A 13,410-nucleotide genomic window follows, 5' to 3' on the forward strand; every position below is an offset into this window, starting at 1 on the left:
TTCATGTTCAGGTTTGCCACTCCTTTGTGTAGTTTCTCCCAGTTTAGTTCGTCCTTAGTTCTGTTTGCCATTTCCACTTTATGTTCAGGATTGTCAATAAATCACCCTTCACGTCTGAAATAGTGCTGCGTTTGAGTCCTCCTTCCACTCTTCACACGGCCGCTGCCCCGAGCCGTGACAGAATTAATCTGACAGTTGTGAAGTTTTGACTTTTTATGCCACTAAAGTATCTCAGTATCTACAATTTAGATTTGCATTAAATTTTGCATTTGATATTAGTCTTTCCCAAAATTGTGACTTTGTTCTTCCCAAAACTTTTCCACCAGTGGCACCATTACACTGACACTTTTGGTTTTGCAGGCATTTTGCATTTGGTTTTGGTTTAGACAGCGACTCCTTCATCTGCTCCTGTTATATTTGGTGACATTCTTTCAACCTTAAGAAGAACATTTTATGTTGCTAAAATTGTGAACTTTCAGCTTTGCAACCTGACATCAGTGATATTCTCCTTTATACCAGAAGCCAGCTGAACATCAGAAACTCAGTTTTTACTGGAAGATATCATCTGAAAAAGACATCTACCTGATGACAAAGAACTCTGTTGAGCTTGAGTTATTTCTGTACTTAAAGATGAAAAATGGAGCAGTGAATAAAGACATACATTATGTAAACTTGCTTCAGAAATATTTTTATGTAAATTTAACACACACAACTGTATTTAAAGTGTATGTTGCTGCAATTGTAGTGGAGTAAATGTGGAATTATTCTTGTTTTAATGTGATGATACAAAAGTAAGGGTACCTGAGGTTTTAGATATATGAATTAAATTATTGTTCATTGCCTTTTTATTCTTAACAGATCAGACATGCAGGGCAAATAAGCCCTCTTCTTATCACTGACAAGCACTTTTCATACTCACAGAAATCAATGATTCAAAACTTATTTCCTGCATGTTTTTTTAAATCAGGAAATGAAGCTCGTTCAAAATATCCTGATACCTAAAATAATGAAGTGAGTTTTATGTCTTAATGAGATGTAGTCTCCTAACGCCTTCATAATATGACAGCCAAAAAGCGTATTTCGAAAATGCTGAGGCTCAGAGGGAGATGATGACATCTTTAGAAGCTTGGGAATAGAAGAAGACACTCGTCAGTCTTCACCCTCTTTTTGCGACTGTAACAGGCAGCCACACATTGCTTTTTGACAGCTCCAGACTTGAACTGTCTTAATGTGACCTTTCATCTTGACAAGCCACGGATCTTTTGTGCTGCTGATCTGCCCTTCCATCTCCAGACAAAAATAGGTCAGAGCAGGGCAGGTTTCTAACTCTGCCTGTCCCTTTTTTCTGTTAATAGCTGCTCTCTTTTGGACGAGGTCAATAAAGAAAAAAGGAAAGACAGGTACACAGCAGAGTGGAGAGAAGAATGTGAAGGAGTGCCAAGAGGAGGGTAGGACAGAGAGTTGCCAGGGTGTGAATAAACTGCCACAAGTCACATTGCAGTTAACAGCAAACCATCATGAGAGTAGCGGCTTAATCTGCACTGGCAAATATAAAAAATGTTCTTATGTTAAGTACGATGAAAGTGACTCAAGACTATTTCCCCCCCTTTAATAGCTTCAAAAACAAGTTTTATGGTGTACTTGATTCCATGTTGTCTTTTCTGAAGGAGTGGTATCGCCACACATCTATTCACTTATTAGTTATTTTGCATTCTGAGAATAAAAAAACCACAAGTTAAATTAAAGGAACAGTCAGTGGGTTTTTGTTATTTTTGTTTTTTTAACTTTAAAAAAGAATATTGAACTCATAAAAATACATGATTAGTGTGCAATTGCATCTTACATACAAATACTTAGGAGCGGACACTGTTTTTTTGAAGCTGCCATGTGGCCCCACCATCTTGAATACAGTGGCCAAGATGGAAAGCACCATTCCATCTAATCACATTTTACATTTATGGCTATAGACCGGCCACATACATAAGAGAATGCAGCAGCATACGTGTGCTGTGGAGACAAATTTTTATTCATATCTGCACCTTCAGACTCAAGATTGCTCATACTTGTGATCATACATATGAGAAGGGATCCCCTTCTTACCAAAGAAGTTAAAATATGAAGGAAAGACACAACTTAACAGCCATCTGGATTAAAAATCATCCTCTTCCTCCTCACGCTAAACATAATCTCCTAAACTGGAATCAATGCTTTTAAACACAAAAAAACTGCATAAACATGCTTATTTATTCCTGAAATTGTTGCAATTACCTATTCTCAGCAAATTGGACAAATTTGATGGTCCTCTCTTCTAGGCACCTGACAACAAAACCACAAACTAAACCACAACAATAGCTGGTTATAAGCTAACATTATGCCAGCTAATGTTTGGCTCGAGTGTCCTAAAAATTACACTTTCAATCTGATAAACAGTTTGATTATATTTTTAAATTGATGAGAGTTTATTAGCTACGTGCCTGAGTCCAGCAATGTTAGATCCACTTAAAAGAAAACTTGACTGACATCGGCTAATAGCAGCTAATGCTAGCTGGCAGCAGCTAACAGTGGCTAACAACAGAAACAACAGGAGTGTCATTATGTGGTACATTCTTAATTTAATTCAATGTTTCTGATCTCTATTGCTGAGTAAAAAAATATTTGTCCTATAACAGCTGCCATAGATAACATAATGCACTTGAATTAGAATGTGTAAAAAACAGAATTTAGTTGACTGCAATCTACAATCTATTAACATCTAGTGGTGAAATTCTACACACTGTATCTTTAAAGTTAAAAAGTGCTATAAATTAAGTTTGAAAACTTGAGAACCCTGAGTTAAAATGTTGAAGTTGGAATGCTAAGAATCAAGTATAGGTTTATGGACAATAAAGCTGAAAGTCATGGTCAAGGTTATATTGATCATTTTACAAACAATAATCTGTTAGGTGTTATTAACTGTGAGCCCAATGCGCTACTAAATTATTGATGTTCCATTTTAATGAATATTAATATAATAATGTTCTATTTATTCTGTAAAGTAAATAAAATATTCTCTGTTCTTGATTCATGTGGCTGTAATACTCATTTGTAGTGTTTTTTTGGTTCCTGGTTTGATTTAGAAAGAGCTCATATTTAAAGATGACTCTAAAAATAAGCTCTTCATCTATTGGCTGGAGATGCAGATTTGCCGGTCAACAACTATGAACTCCGACATATGGGAGCTTGAGGCAAAATCTTCAGCAGACGCACATTCTCTAATATTTTTCCAGCGCATAGAAGTGGAAATAAAGGAGACATGGTATGCTGTGCTCTGTGCTCAACTATGCATAAGTATGATCATGATTTTAACGTGGCTTTGTGACTTAAAAGTGTTTCTTCCTAGAAGTGTGAGTCACAGTCAGTCACAATACGTTGGGAAAATGCAGGGGAGGAGCGCTACACCATCAAACAGGAAAACAAGGGAAGGCTTTATGAGTCACACATTTAGAACACCTCCTCTCACCCAAAGCAAACCCAACAAACAGCTCCCATCAAGCGTGTGTGCAAGATACACAAACACATAAAATACAAACATAAACCGCTACTACAATAATTTATAAACCACAAAGTGAAGCGTAAGTTCAACACAAATCTGTACAAACACTTATTTGTATTTTATAATTCTGGTGTTTCAGTTATGACAACTGCAGCTAGTCAAAAAACAAAACGAGGGAGGCACAAATGAAGGGTGTTTATACAAATAAAAATCCTTTATATTTGTGCCCCTATGTATATTTGCACATAATATAAATACATGCACCCTTCTATATATACATTCAGGACATATGTATAGTGCATGCCAGACGTATATGTGTAGATGTTGATATACATTGACATGTGTAAACATGTGTACATGTATGTGAGGTAAAATTTGCCAATGATGAATGGTGAATAAGGATTTGTGCTTCATCTTACCATAACATTCATATATTTTCAGGCACTAATACAACTTATTTTATATACTTACCCAGGTTACAGTTCTAAGATAGATATAGGCCTTAAGTGTTGACTTTTCTTCTAGGAATTACATCCATTTTAAGGGACGGTCTTTTTTCAGAGGCTCAAATGTAATCGGACAATTCTAGCAAAAGCTGTTTCCCGTACTTGGAGGTAAAAGGTCTGCAGTTGATTTCCAAGTGTAGCATTTGGATTTCGGAAACAGTTTCAGTGGAACTCTCAATGTGTGTGAAATGGGCAATTCTGCCCATACTTCAAAAATAAAACAAATCCATCACAGAGAAAGTGGAAACATGAGAGTTCATTCGGTTCTAGTTCATTCTGAAACTATAGTGAGCTGGTCAGCTCTACAGGCATAAAAAGGCCTGGATATCTGTGGAAGAGACCAGTGGTAGATGATTGCCTGATGTTTTTGATGCCCTTCATAAGAACCATTTTCAGGAGGTAGATGTATCATTACAAGTCCATCACAGAAAGAAAGAAAGAAAGAAAGAAAGAAAGAAAGAAAGAAAGAAAGAAAGAAAGAAAGAAAGAAAGAAAGAAGGAAGCAAGAAAAGTTCCAAAACAGCATTCATTGGATCAATGACTCTACGAATGCAACAGAATTATAGGGAAAAAAATATATGGAGAAGGTTTGAAATGGGTCACGATTCAATGCTCACAACATCATCTGTAAAACCTGTGTGAAACATTGTGATGTATGGGCAAGCATGACTTCCAGTGGCACTGAGTAACCTGTGCTTATTGATGATGTGACAGAAGACCGAAACATCAAGTGTGCATAGCTTTCGTTTCAGTAAAGCAGACTGCACACCTCTCAGTACAGACATCATGGGTTCGAATGAAATGTTGTCATCAGACTTGAGCATGCAGGTCTTTGTTAATGTCCACGTGCCTGCCAAGCTTTTTGTGACCACACAAAAATACACCAACTACACATGTGCCTATAGATGGAACACCTACTCATCTGCAGTATTTCTAGCTGTCCATGTCTGACTAAATTAGAGTATAATCAAGGTTTAATAGCCAACACAACAAGGGTGAATACAGCCCATGGTCCTCCTGTCTTAGCCAAATTGAAAACATACAGTCCCAGCTGCCATCAAATGGAGTTAATAAGCTTTCCCACCATTTCCCATTGTCTGTGATCCGTGTTAGGATCTCAGTTGATGATTTTCCAGGTAATAGGAATTTTCTTCAGCAAAGGTGAAATAAATAATTTAGTTCAATTCAGTTTTATTTCTATAGCACCAAATCATAACAACAGTTGCCTCAAGGAACTTTACATTGTAAGGTAAGGACCCGACAGCAATAAACAGCAAACAGAGAAAACTCCAACAGTCAGATAACCCCTGATGAGCAAGCACTTTGGCAACAGTGGGAAGGAAAAACTCCCTTTTAACAAGAAGAAAGCTTTGGCAGAACCAGGCTAAGAGAGGGCGAAGCCACCTGCCGCAACGGGGGTGAGTGGAGGAAGACAGGACAAAGACACTGTGGAAGAGAGCCAGACATTAACAATAACTTGCCTGACACAGTTACAAAGAAATTATTTAAGCACATAAACACAGTGTGGTGATTGCTAAATGGACTGATTCTTATTTTCTACTCCAGTCACATGGATTGGAATGCTCTATGCTTTCTATCTACCAATCATACACATTCACACTGCAATGAATGCATCAGAGAGCAACCTGGGTTAGTATTTTGCGCAAGGATATTTGGCATGCAGACTGGAGGAGCCAGGGATCAAACCACCAACCTTCCAATAAGCACATGACCTGCTCTACCTCCTGACCTACAGCCATCCTTATACAAACAAGGACAGTGAAAAAATGGTGCCGAAAGTTGGATCTAGTCAGAAGGAAAAATTTGGAAGAGTTGGCCGGATTTGTACAAAATGATGCAAGGATATTTATGGGTAAGACACCATAACACAGCTGATCAGTTTGTTTCACTAACTGATCTACACATTTCGTAGAGGTTATAGGAGTTGTGGCGGTTTAGTTTAAAATGACAGCTGTAATCACCGCATTTCAACTTTAATCTCAAAAAACTATTTCAAGTTTAACCACAAAACGACTCCCCCCCCCCCCCCCCGAATGTGTTCTTAATATTCATTATAAATATCCCTTACGTTTCTTGTGTGTAGTTATTTATTGACTTCACATTTAAGCCAGCTTGTTGTTGTGTTTTTGATGATGCCAACAAGGAAAATGCAGATTGCCCTCTGGTGGTCAAATAATGTAACATCAAAATTCATAACACGTGTCAAGGGTGTTTCTACGATCTTTATTTTGTACATTGTCAGTTATTAGCTGTTATAAATGCTGATACAGATGGATTGGCCAGCAGCTAGTATCAGTCAACAATACTGGTCCACAATATTGGTAAATTGGTGAGGCTTTAATTACTACAAATCGTAATCAATTTTGCTGCCTTTGATCTGCTGCATTTGTGAATCTGCAGATCTGAGGAGTGCACTCTCATTTGGGACTTGTGTTAGAGAAATCTCCTCCTTGTTTCCTTCTGAAAACTGCAAAAACAAGCTGTGAGTACCAATCAGGGTTTGTGATGCTGCTCACTAGGTTGGAATTTCATTTCAAGTTGGCGCACTGCTTGCATGTGTCAGCTTGAAATGGCACATGGAAGCATTCTCTGATCACTTTGAAATCAAAGTGATCAGAGAAAACAAAGTAGAAAGCAGTGCACAAATGAATTCTAAAATGGACACACAGAGGGAAAAAGAGTTTTTTGAAAACTTAAAAAGCCATCAAGTTACATCAGAAAATGAAATGAAATTGATTAAATTTTGCATGATATCAACTAAACTTTTTAGCGGGGATAGCAGCTGATGGTTAGAGTGTCTGCAGAAACTTCAGTCTCTGTGCACGTGATGAGGCCACACACACTCACGTATTCCACACTGACACACACATGTGCACGCAGCATCTACAAATACACCCACAGCTCAACTGTAGTAGATTTCATGAGTGCCAGCAGCATGAAGGCTGCCTCCCCCTTCCTCTCCCTCACATTTCACTTCCTCTCTCCCTCTCTCTCTCGATCACTCTTTCTCTCTCCATTGCTTTCTCACTCTCTCCTTCTCTTGCTCACTCTCTATGCAATTCTTTGTCTTTTTTCTGCTTGCGGTGTTGGGAATCCTCTTTTATCCTGTTTTGTTTTTTTCCCCTTCTTTGAATCTTTGTTTCCATCTCTTGATGAGAGAAGTCTCCTGCAGATTTGGCTCTTTTATTTCTTGTCTTCTCATCTTTCTCCCTCTCCCTCGCCATGTCTCCTGGTTCCAAACACTGAACCTCTCACTCTGCCTCTCTCTGGATCCGGCATTTCCTATGCATCTCCCCGCTGCTGAGGGGTACAGGGACTCGTCTCTCCCCTCTTTCTCTCCCGCTCCCACTCCAGCTCCTCCACCTCTACCTCCTCTGCTTCACCTCTCGTCCTCTCGCTTCCTAACGGAGGGATAATGTTCTATTTCCAGCTGGTGATCATGGCTGGGACGGTGCTGCTGGCTTACTACTTTGAGTACACGGACACCTTCCCCGTGCACATCCAGGGCTTCTTCTGTTACGACAAGACCTTCTCTAAGCCCTACCCTGGTCCGGATGATACCAGCAAGATCCCTCCGGTGCTCATCTACTCGCTCGTCACAGCCATCCCTACCCTCACGGTAAGAGTTCTAATTATTTATCCATTTCTAAGTATGGAAGTAAAGCTTGGCAGATATGGAAGGGGGTGGGTAGTTAAGAAATTCAAGAGATAATCATGCAAGTGGGTTTGCATCTCCCGTGCTCTGAAAAAGCAGAGTGGGGGAAAATGATGCGTTAGAAAGATGGAAGTTATCAAAGTTGAGATTGTGTATTAGATTTGCTCTGTCTTTAGATGCTGCGAAAGTGCATAAGAATCTCCTACTTCTGGTGTTTGGTAATTCTCATGATGAATCATCTGTTGTGCGTGTGTGTGTGTGTTTGTGTGTTGCACCACTGTCGATAGTGTGCAGATTGGTAAGCTGCATAGAGGTAACCCCCTCCGCCCTCTGTTCTTGACAAGCGGATGCAAGTGTGTGTTTGTATGTGTGTGAAGAGTACAAAAAAAACTGAGGCAAGCATCAGCTCGGACCACACAGAGATGTGATAGGAAGAGGCAGACAGGTCATTAGAGAGAGAGAAAGAGAGCATCAGAGGAAGAGAGACAAACAACACAGAAAGCAATAAAAACGAAGCGAGGTAAAAGTTGGAGTTGAGACAGAGCAGTGATGGCAGGCAACAGATGCTGTTCTTCAAAAACAAAACAAAAAACCCTGAAGTAATAGGTGAGAAAAAGACACATGAGCACGACGGAGAGTAATTTTTTAAGAGGGGGTGTGTGCTATTATTTTTGTACTGTATTCATGTATGTTTGCACATGCATGAATGCTTGTGCATGTGTGTGTGTGTGTGAGGTTAGCTGTTGAGCCTCAAGTGAGATAGGAGGCATTGAGCCTGAAATGTGTAACACCTGACCCTGAGTGCAGACACAAACCCGAACAGCTTAAATCCCCAGCACACCACGAGAAAGAAAGAAAGAAAGAAAGAAAGAAAGAAAAAAGAAAGAAAATAAACAGCACATACAGATACCAACCAGCATCCACAATACAAAGCACACAAATAACCTGAGCAGATTACATGCACAGACAAAAACCACAGCCTGCACTCAGTGCAAAGACAAGAATACTCCACAACTGGAGCACCAAACAATCGCAGATGATGAGGTTTTCTGAGCAGCAGTTCATTGCCAGAAGAAAGACTGTGGGCTGTTATAATGTGGTACCGCTGTGTACAGTTTGTCTCGCAGCCACAATACACAGTGATTTTTTTTTCTAATTGTGAGCTGTTAGCAACCACAGCAGACAAAACAATACGCGTAAGTAATTTAATGGATTCAGAAAGTATTTATATTCACAACTAAGTGATAAAGTTGATTTATTTGGTAGGAATATAATAAAAGAGAGAAGAAAATGTACAAATGTACAAGTTTGTATGTCTTCTTTTATGAAAGTGTTTGTTTTCTCACATTTGGATGAAACAGCATTTATTTTTTATAAATGCTGTTTCATTTCATTCATAAATGGGGATTGGATTGTAGGGCTGTGTGTGCATAGGGCATGTTTGTTGGGTTCTTCTTTTGTCTTCCATTTGTACAGTTTCCTCACTTTTTCAATATTTTAAGGACATGCTGCACTCCATGCTGTTTTCAGCTAATATGGTAACTCTTTGTGAATCACCTTGTTGGTGCAAAAGTACTATTTCTTTATTTTAAACTGTGGTACTGTTTGCATTTTTATAAATTCAAAATAAGAAATCAGAACAAATTATGTGTTTCTGTGAAAGGCTGCTTGCGGTTTTTGATACGGGTGACACAGGCGGTTGTCCGGGGCGGCAAAAAAAAAAAATTGCTCTTACTCATGCTGCCCCAACATCAGCCAGCGCATACTGGGAATGGCATAGGCACCGATCGGTTTTCTATCGCCCATTTGCTGGGAGTAAGGGCGCCCTCCGTTTGCGAGGTGCGCCTGCTGCTTGCGGCACAGGGAGGAGAGGGCGGGGCGGCGGGGGATTCTCTGGCTGGCTGGAGCTGCATCTAATAACCAACTCGCAAAATAAAACAAAATAAAAACAAACAAACAAACACGAAAACACCAGACATTATGATACAGACTTATAATTTGCAGCGTTGTTTTTTCTAAATTCTATGCGCGAAAAGTGAGCGCGAGAGCCCTCGGTGCGCCTGCTCGCTGCTGTGCTGAAGTCAAAATAAACTTTATTGTCATCTCCGCTACATACAGTACAGTATACAGACAGCAGTGCAAGTAAACAAACAATAAATATAAGAAGAGTAAGAAAATAAATATACACTTTAGGACTAGGAGTAAACGGATCAATAACAATTTAAAATTTAAAATTTACAGTTTGATGATTTAAAGTTTCACACACGACCTGTCGAAAGGGGAGGGTGCCCGGCTGCTTCCAAAAAGAGCACATTTCAATCCTAATGTTGTAAATCCAAGCCCATTATGTATTCATGATTTGAATCCTGGGTTGTGCAAAATCCCAGAAATACACCTTAGACAAAGTGAATCTGTGAATTAAGGTGTAGGTCTATTAGGTTATGTTGTGGTGATCCTCGGGTTGGGGGATGGGTGTTCGACTGGAGTGCAAAATTAGAGGGAGGGAGTGTTCGCCCAGGGTGCCAAACAGGCTAGGACTGCCACTGCTGCTTGTAATAATGGGCCTACGTCTGTTCTGTGCAGACACAACACTGATTCATCCACTGAGTTAGGAGCTTTTTTATGCTTGAATGATGGCTTAAGAAACTGGACTGGACTGAAGATGAGTGGGAAAAGCAGCCAATGTCCAAATAAAATTTTCGAAATTTTTCAGAAAGACCACTTAAAAATGACAAGAAAGTCTGTCTCATAAAGAAATAGGGCTGGCTCAGGATAGGACTTAGCAGAAAATTGTACGTGTTATTTAGTGCTAAGTAACTCACTAATACCCACACAGCAGGACATATTATTTTGTGGATAATTTAATTTCTCTTGAGTTGGATTATCCACAGAGACCTTTAAATCTGCCCTAACTCAGGGTAAATTACTCAGGATGTTAAACTGGGTCAGAGCACATTACTTACACCAGCTAGTCTGCCCTAACCTGTGCTGACAGAGGCCTTGGTATGTGTAACAAGCACCAAAGAAAATCACAGCAGTAACTCCCTGAGATAGTGGCAGCCTGGTGTAAACGTGCGTTGCCATTTTTAAATTATATTCAGTTATTGTGCATATTCTTTGATTTGAATGTAGAATGAATCTCTACTGAATGTAGTAGAGATATAGAGTATTAGAGCATCGTACCATAATACTGCTACTGCAGGAACTAATTACACTTTAGAATGTGGACTTAATTACTTGTACTGACCATGTAAATGAGACCTTGTCTGGCTGAGCCATTGAAGGTAATAGGCATCCAGTGTATTTGGGTCAGTGCCAGTCCTCCAAGCCCAACAGAGGGCAGTCTAGCACTCAGTCGGCTCCCAGTGTGGCTCCCAACATTTAATTAAAATCATCAATCATTTTTGAAGGTTTTAGCACAAAGACCCAGTCCACTGTGTGGAGACCAAAACATAAGAAGAGGTACAAGGCAGGTTTCCGCCTCAGTAACATTAAGGTGAACCTTTTTATAACTTACACTAAAGGTGGGAAGAACTAATAAAGAAGGGGTTATTTTTTTCTATAGTTTCTTTAGATTATTTCCAAAAGTACTGAGCATGGGTGAGATCCATCTTTTCAGTAATAAAAAAAGTCAAAATTTGTTACACCTATAAGTTTATGAAATCTAATACAGTCCACAACAGGCCTATAATTAGGGATGGAATTTGAGAACCGGTTCTTTTAGAAAACCAGTTCCTATTAGTCCAATTTCTTGGAATTGTTAATCTGCCTGTTAAGATAACCCAACAATATGAGCGGACATTTAGGGTAATTTAGGTAAGATCTTTTATAATCTGTAAAGATTTTAAAATTCATATGCGTCCAGGTCACATTCATCTTTCCATGGGAGCAAACTTGCCTTCTTTCTCAAGCATACTGTAGTTGGGTGATATCGCAGCCACTTTCAGGGAGTACTGAGTAACTGGTCAATTATTTCTTCAAACTATCTTTGCATCTCCACATGGAGACAATGTAATTATCCCCCACTAACCTCCCACCCGGTAAGCACTGCCAATTTACTGTTAGCTTCTGTTGCTATGCATGAGCAAATTTCCAAATGCGCTGTAATTTTTTCAAACAATGGCCATGGCTCATCTTTATTACTAAGCAAAGTTTTGAGTCACACTTGATTTCTTTATATTTCAGAGGAATGTTGTTGTACTTGTTTTTTGTTTGTTTGTTTGTTGAGTCACTTAACACCACCCTATGACTCATTCAAGCATAAATGGTCATCTCAAGGAACTCAAGGACCAGTGTTACGGCTACACATAACAGACAACTTAACAAAGAGCTATTAAATTTCCCACATGTGGGACTAATAAAGGTTATCTTATTAGCTGAAAAATTGGCATATTTCAGGTTGGTGTGCAGCGTGTCCTGCACAAGTGGGGGGGGAAGAGGCAGGACTATAGCACATGAACAGTCTAGAAGTCATGTCCTTAACAAACAGGGAAAAACCAGCAAAACCTGACATAAAACCTGAGAGATGCATTTGAAATTTTATGGTTAAACTGTCAGTGAACAGGGAAGATGAGGAGTGAAGAACAACATGAGTGACTACAGCCATCATTAAAAAAACGGTGGAGGCTCTGTCATGGTTTGGGGCTCCGTTTCACTCAGTGGTGTTGGAGATGTCATCAAAATTGATGAAATTACACAGAAAACTACTTTAGGTTTAATCCACTATGGAATATACTTTATTGTCTGATTGACAATGGAATTATTTTTGTGCTGGACAATGAACCCCAAAACATACCTGGATAGAAAAACACACAATGGAACACTATCAGTCATCGATTGGCCTCCCCAGAACCAATCCATGAGTCAGTAGATACTCAACATAATTGAAGCAGTGTGGGATCATCTTGACAGAGGACATAAGAAAAAGGCAGCCAACATCCAAAGAAGAGCTTTGAATGTCCTTCAAGAAGCCTGGAGAATTATTCCTGAAGATTACTTAAAGAAATGACAAGAAAGTTGCCTCAGACAGTTCAGGCTATGTTGAAGAATGGTGGTCATACCAAAAGTTGACTTTCAAGCTTGTTGGGTGACTCAATACTCTAGACTTTTGCATAGCACTGTATTTGTTAGTGGTCTCCAGTTTTGAAATCCCCTCTTGACCATTGTGGTCATCTCACCCTTTGTTTAATCTGACTGGGAAATCGAGGACACGACACCTCACAGTAGTACAGAATTGTTCAATAAGACTTGAAACAACATAAAATAGTAGAAAATTGCTGGTCTTTTCTTCATGGACTTGTATACAATTTTTTTGGACAATTGCGCAAGCTGACTTTTGAACTTTTATGCCTTGCATGGATATTTTAATAAGAGGGGGTTTGAGAGATGGAAGAAGACTTTAAGACATAAATGTTTGGTAATTATTACGTGATTTTTAATCACAGGTGTTGGAATTTGAAGGCATTGATTTGATTATTTAAAGAAAATATGCTTTTAATGGGAAACTTGTGCTTCCACAATCAATTTTAGGAATAATTCTTGCAACCATATCAATGCAAAAAGCACCTAAAACACTGCAGCAAGTCAATCACTTATTTGTAATCAAAATGATCAAATCAAATCAAATCACTTTTATTGTCACATCACATGTGCAGGCACACTGGCACAGCACATGCGAGTGAAATTCTTGTGTGCGA

At 39.2% G+C, this 13,410-nt stretch overlaps 1 protein-coding gene across 6 annotated transcripts in view; it reads left to right on the forward strand.

Annotated features, from left to right (window-relative positions):
* plppr2a (phospholipid phosphatase related 2a) overlaps window positions 1-13,410 on the forward strand; it is an 88,102-nt gene that overhangs the window by 37,017 nt on the left and 37,675 nt on the right. For 4 of the 6 annotated variants that reach the window (XM_005738081.1, XM_005738084.1, XM_005738082.1 and 1 more), the window contains exon 3: window positions 7,490-7,678. In XM_005738081.1, coding sequence (XP_005738138.1) covers window positions 7,490-7,678 — 189 coding nt within the window. Of the gene's footprint in view, window positions 1-7,152; window positions 7,679-13,410 lie in introns of those variants that run through there. The other 2 variants (XM_013912112.1, XM_013912113.1) reach the window with 1 other exon arrangement.

Source organism: Pundamilia nyererei, unplaced genomic scaffold, assembly GCF_000239375.1.
Source record: "Pundamilia nyererei isolate P.nyererei 1_Seehausen unplaced genomic scaffold, PunNye1.0 scaffold00081, whole genome shotgun sequence".
Lineage (NCBI taxonomy): Eukaryota > Metazoa > Chordata > Actinopteri > Cichliformes > Cichlidae > Pundamilia > Pundamilia nyererei.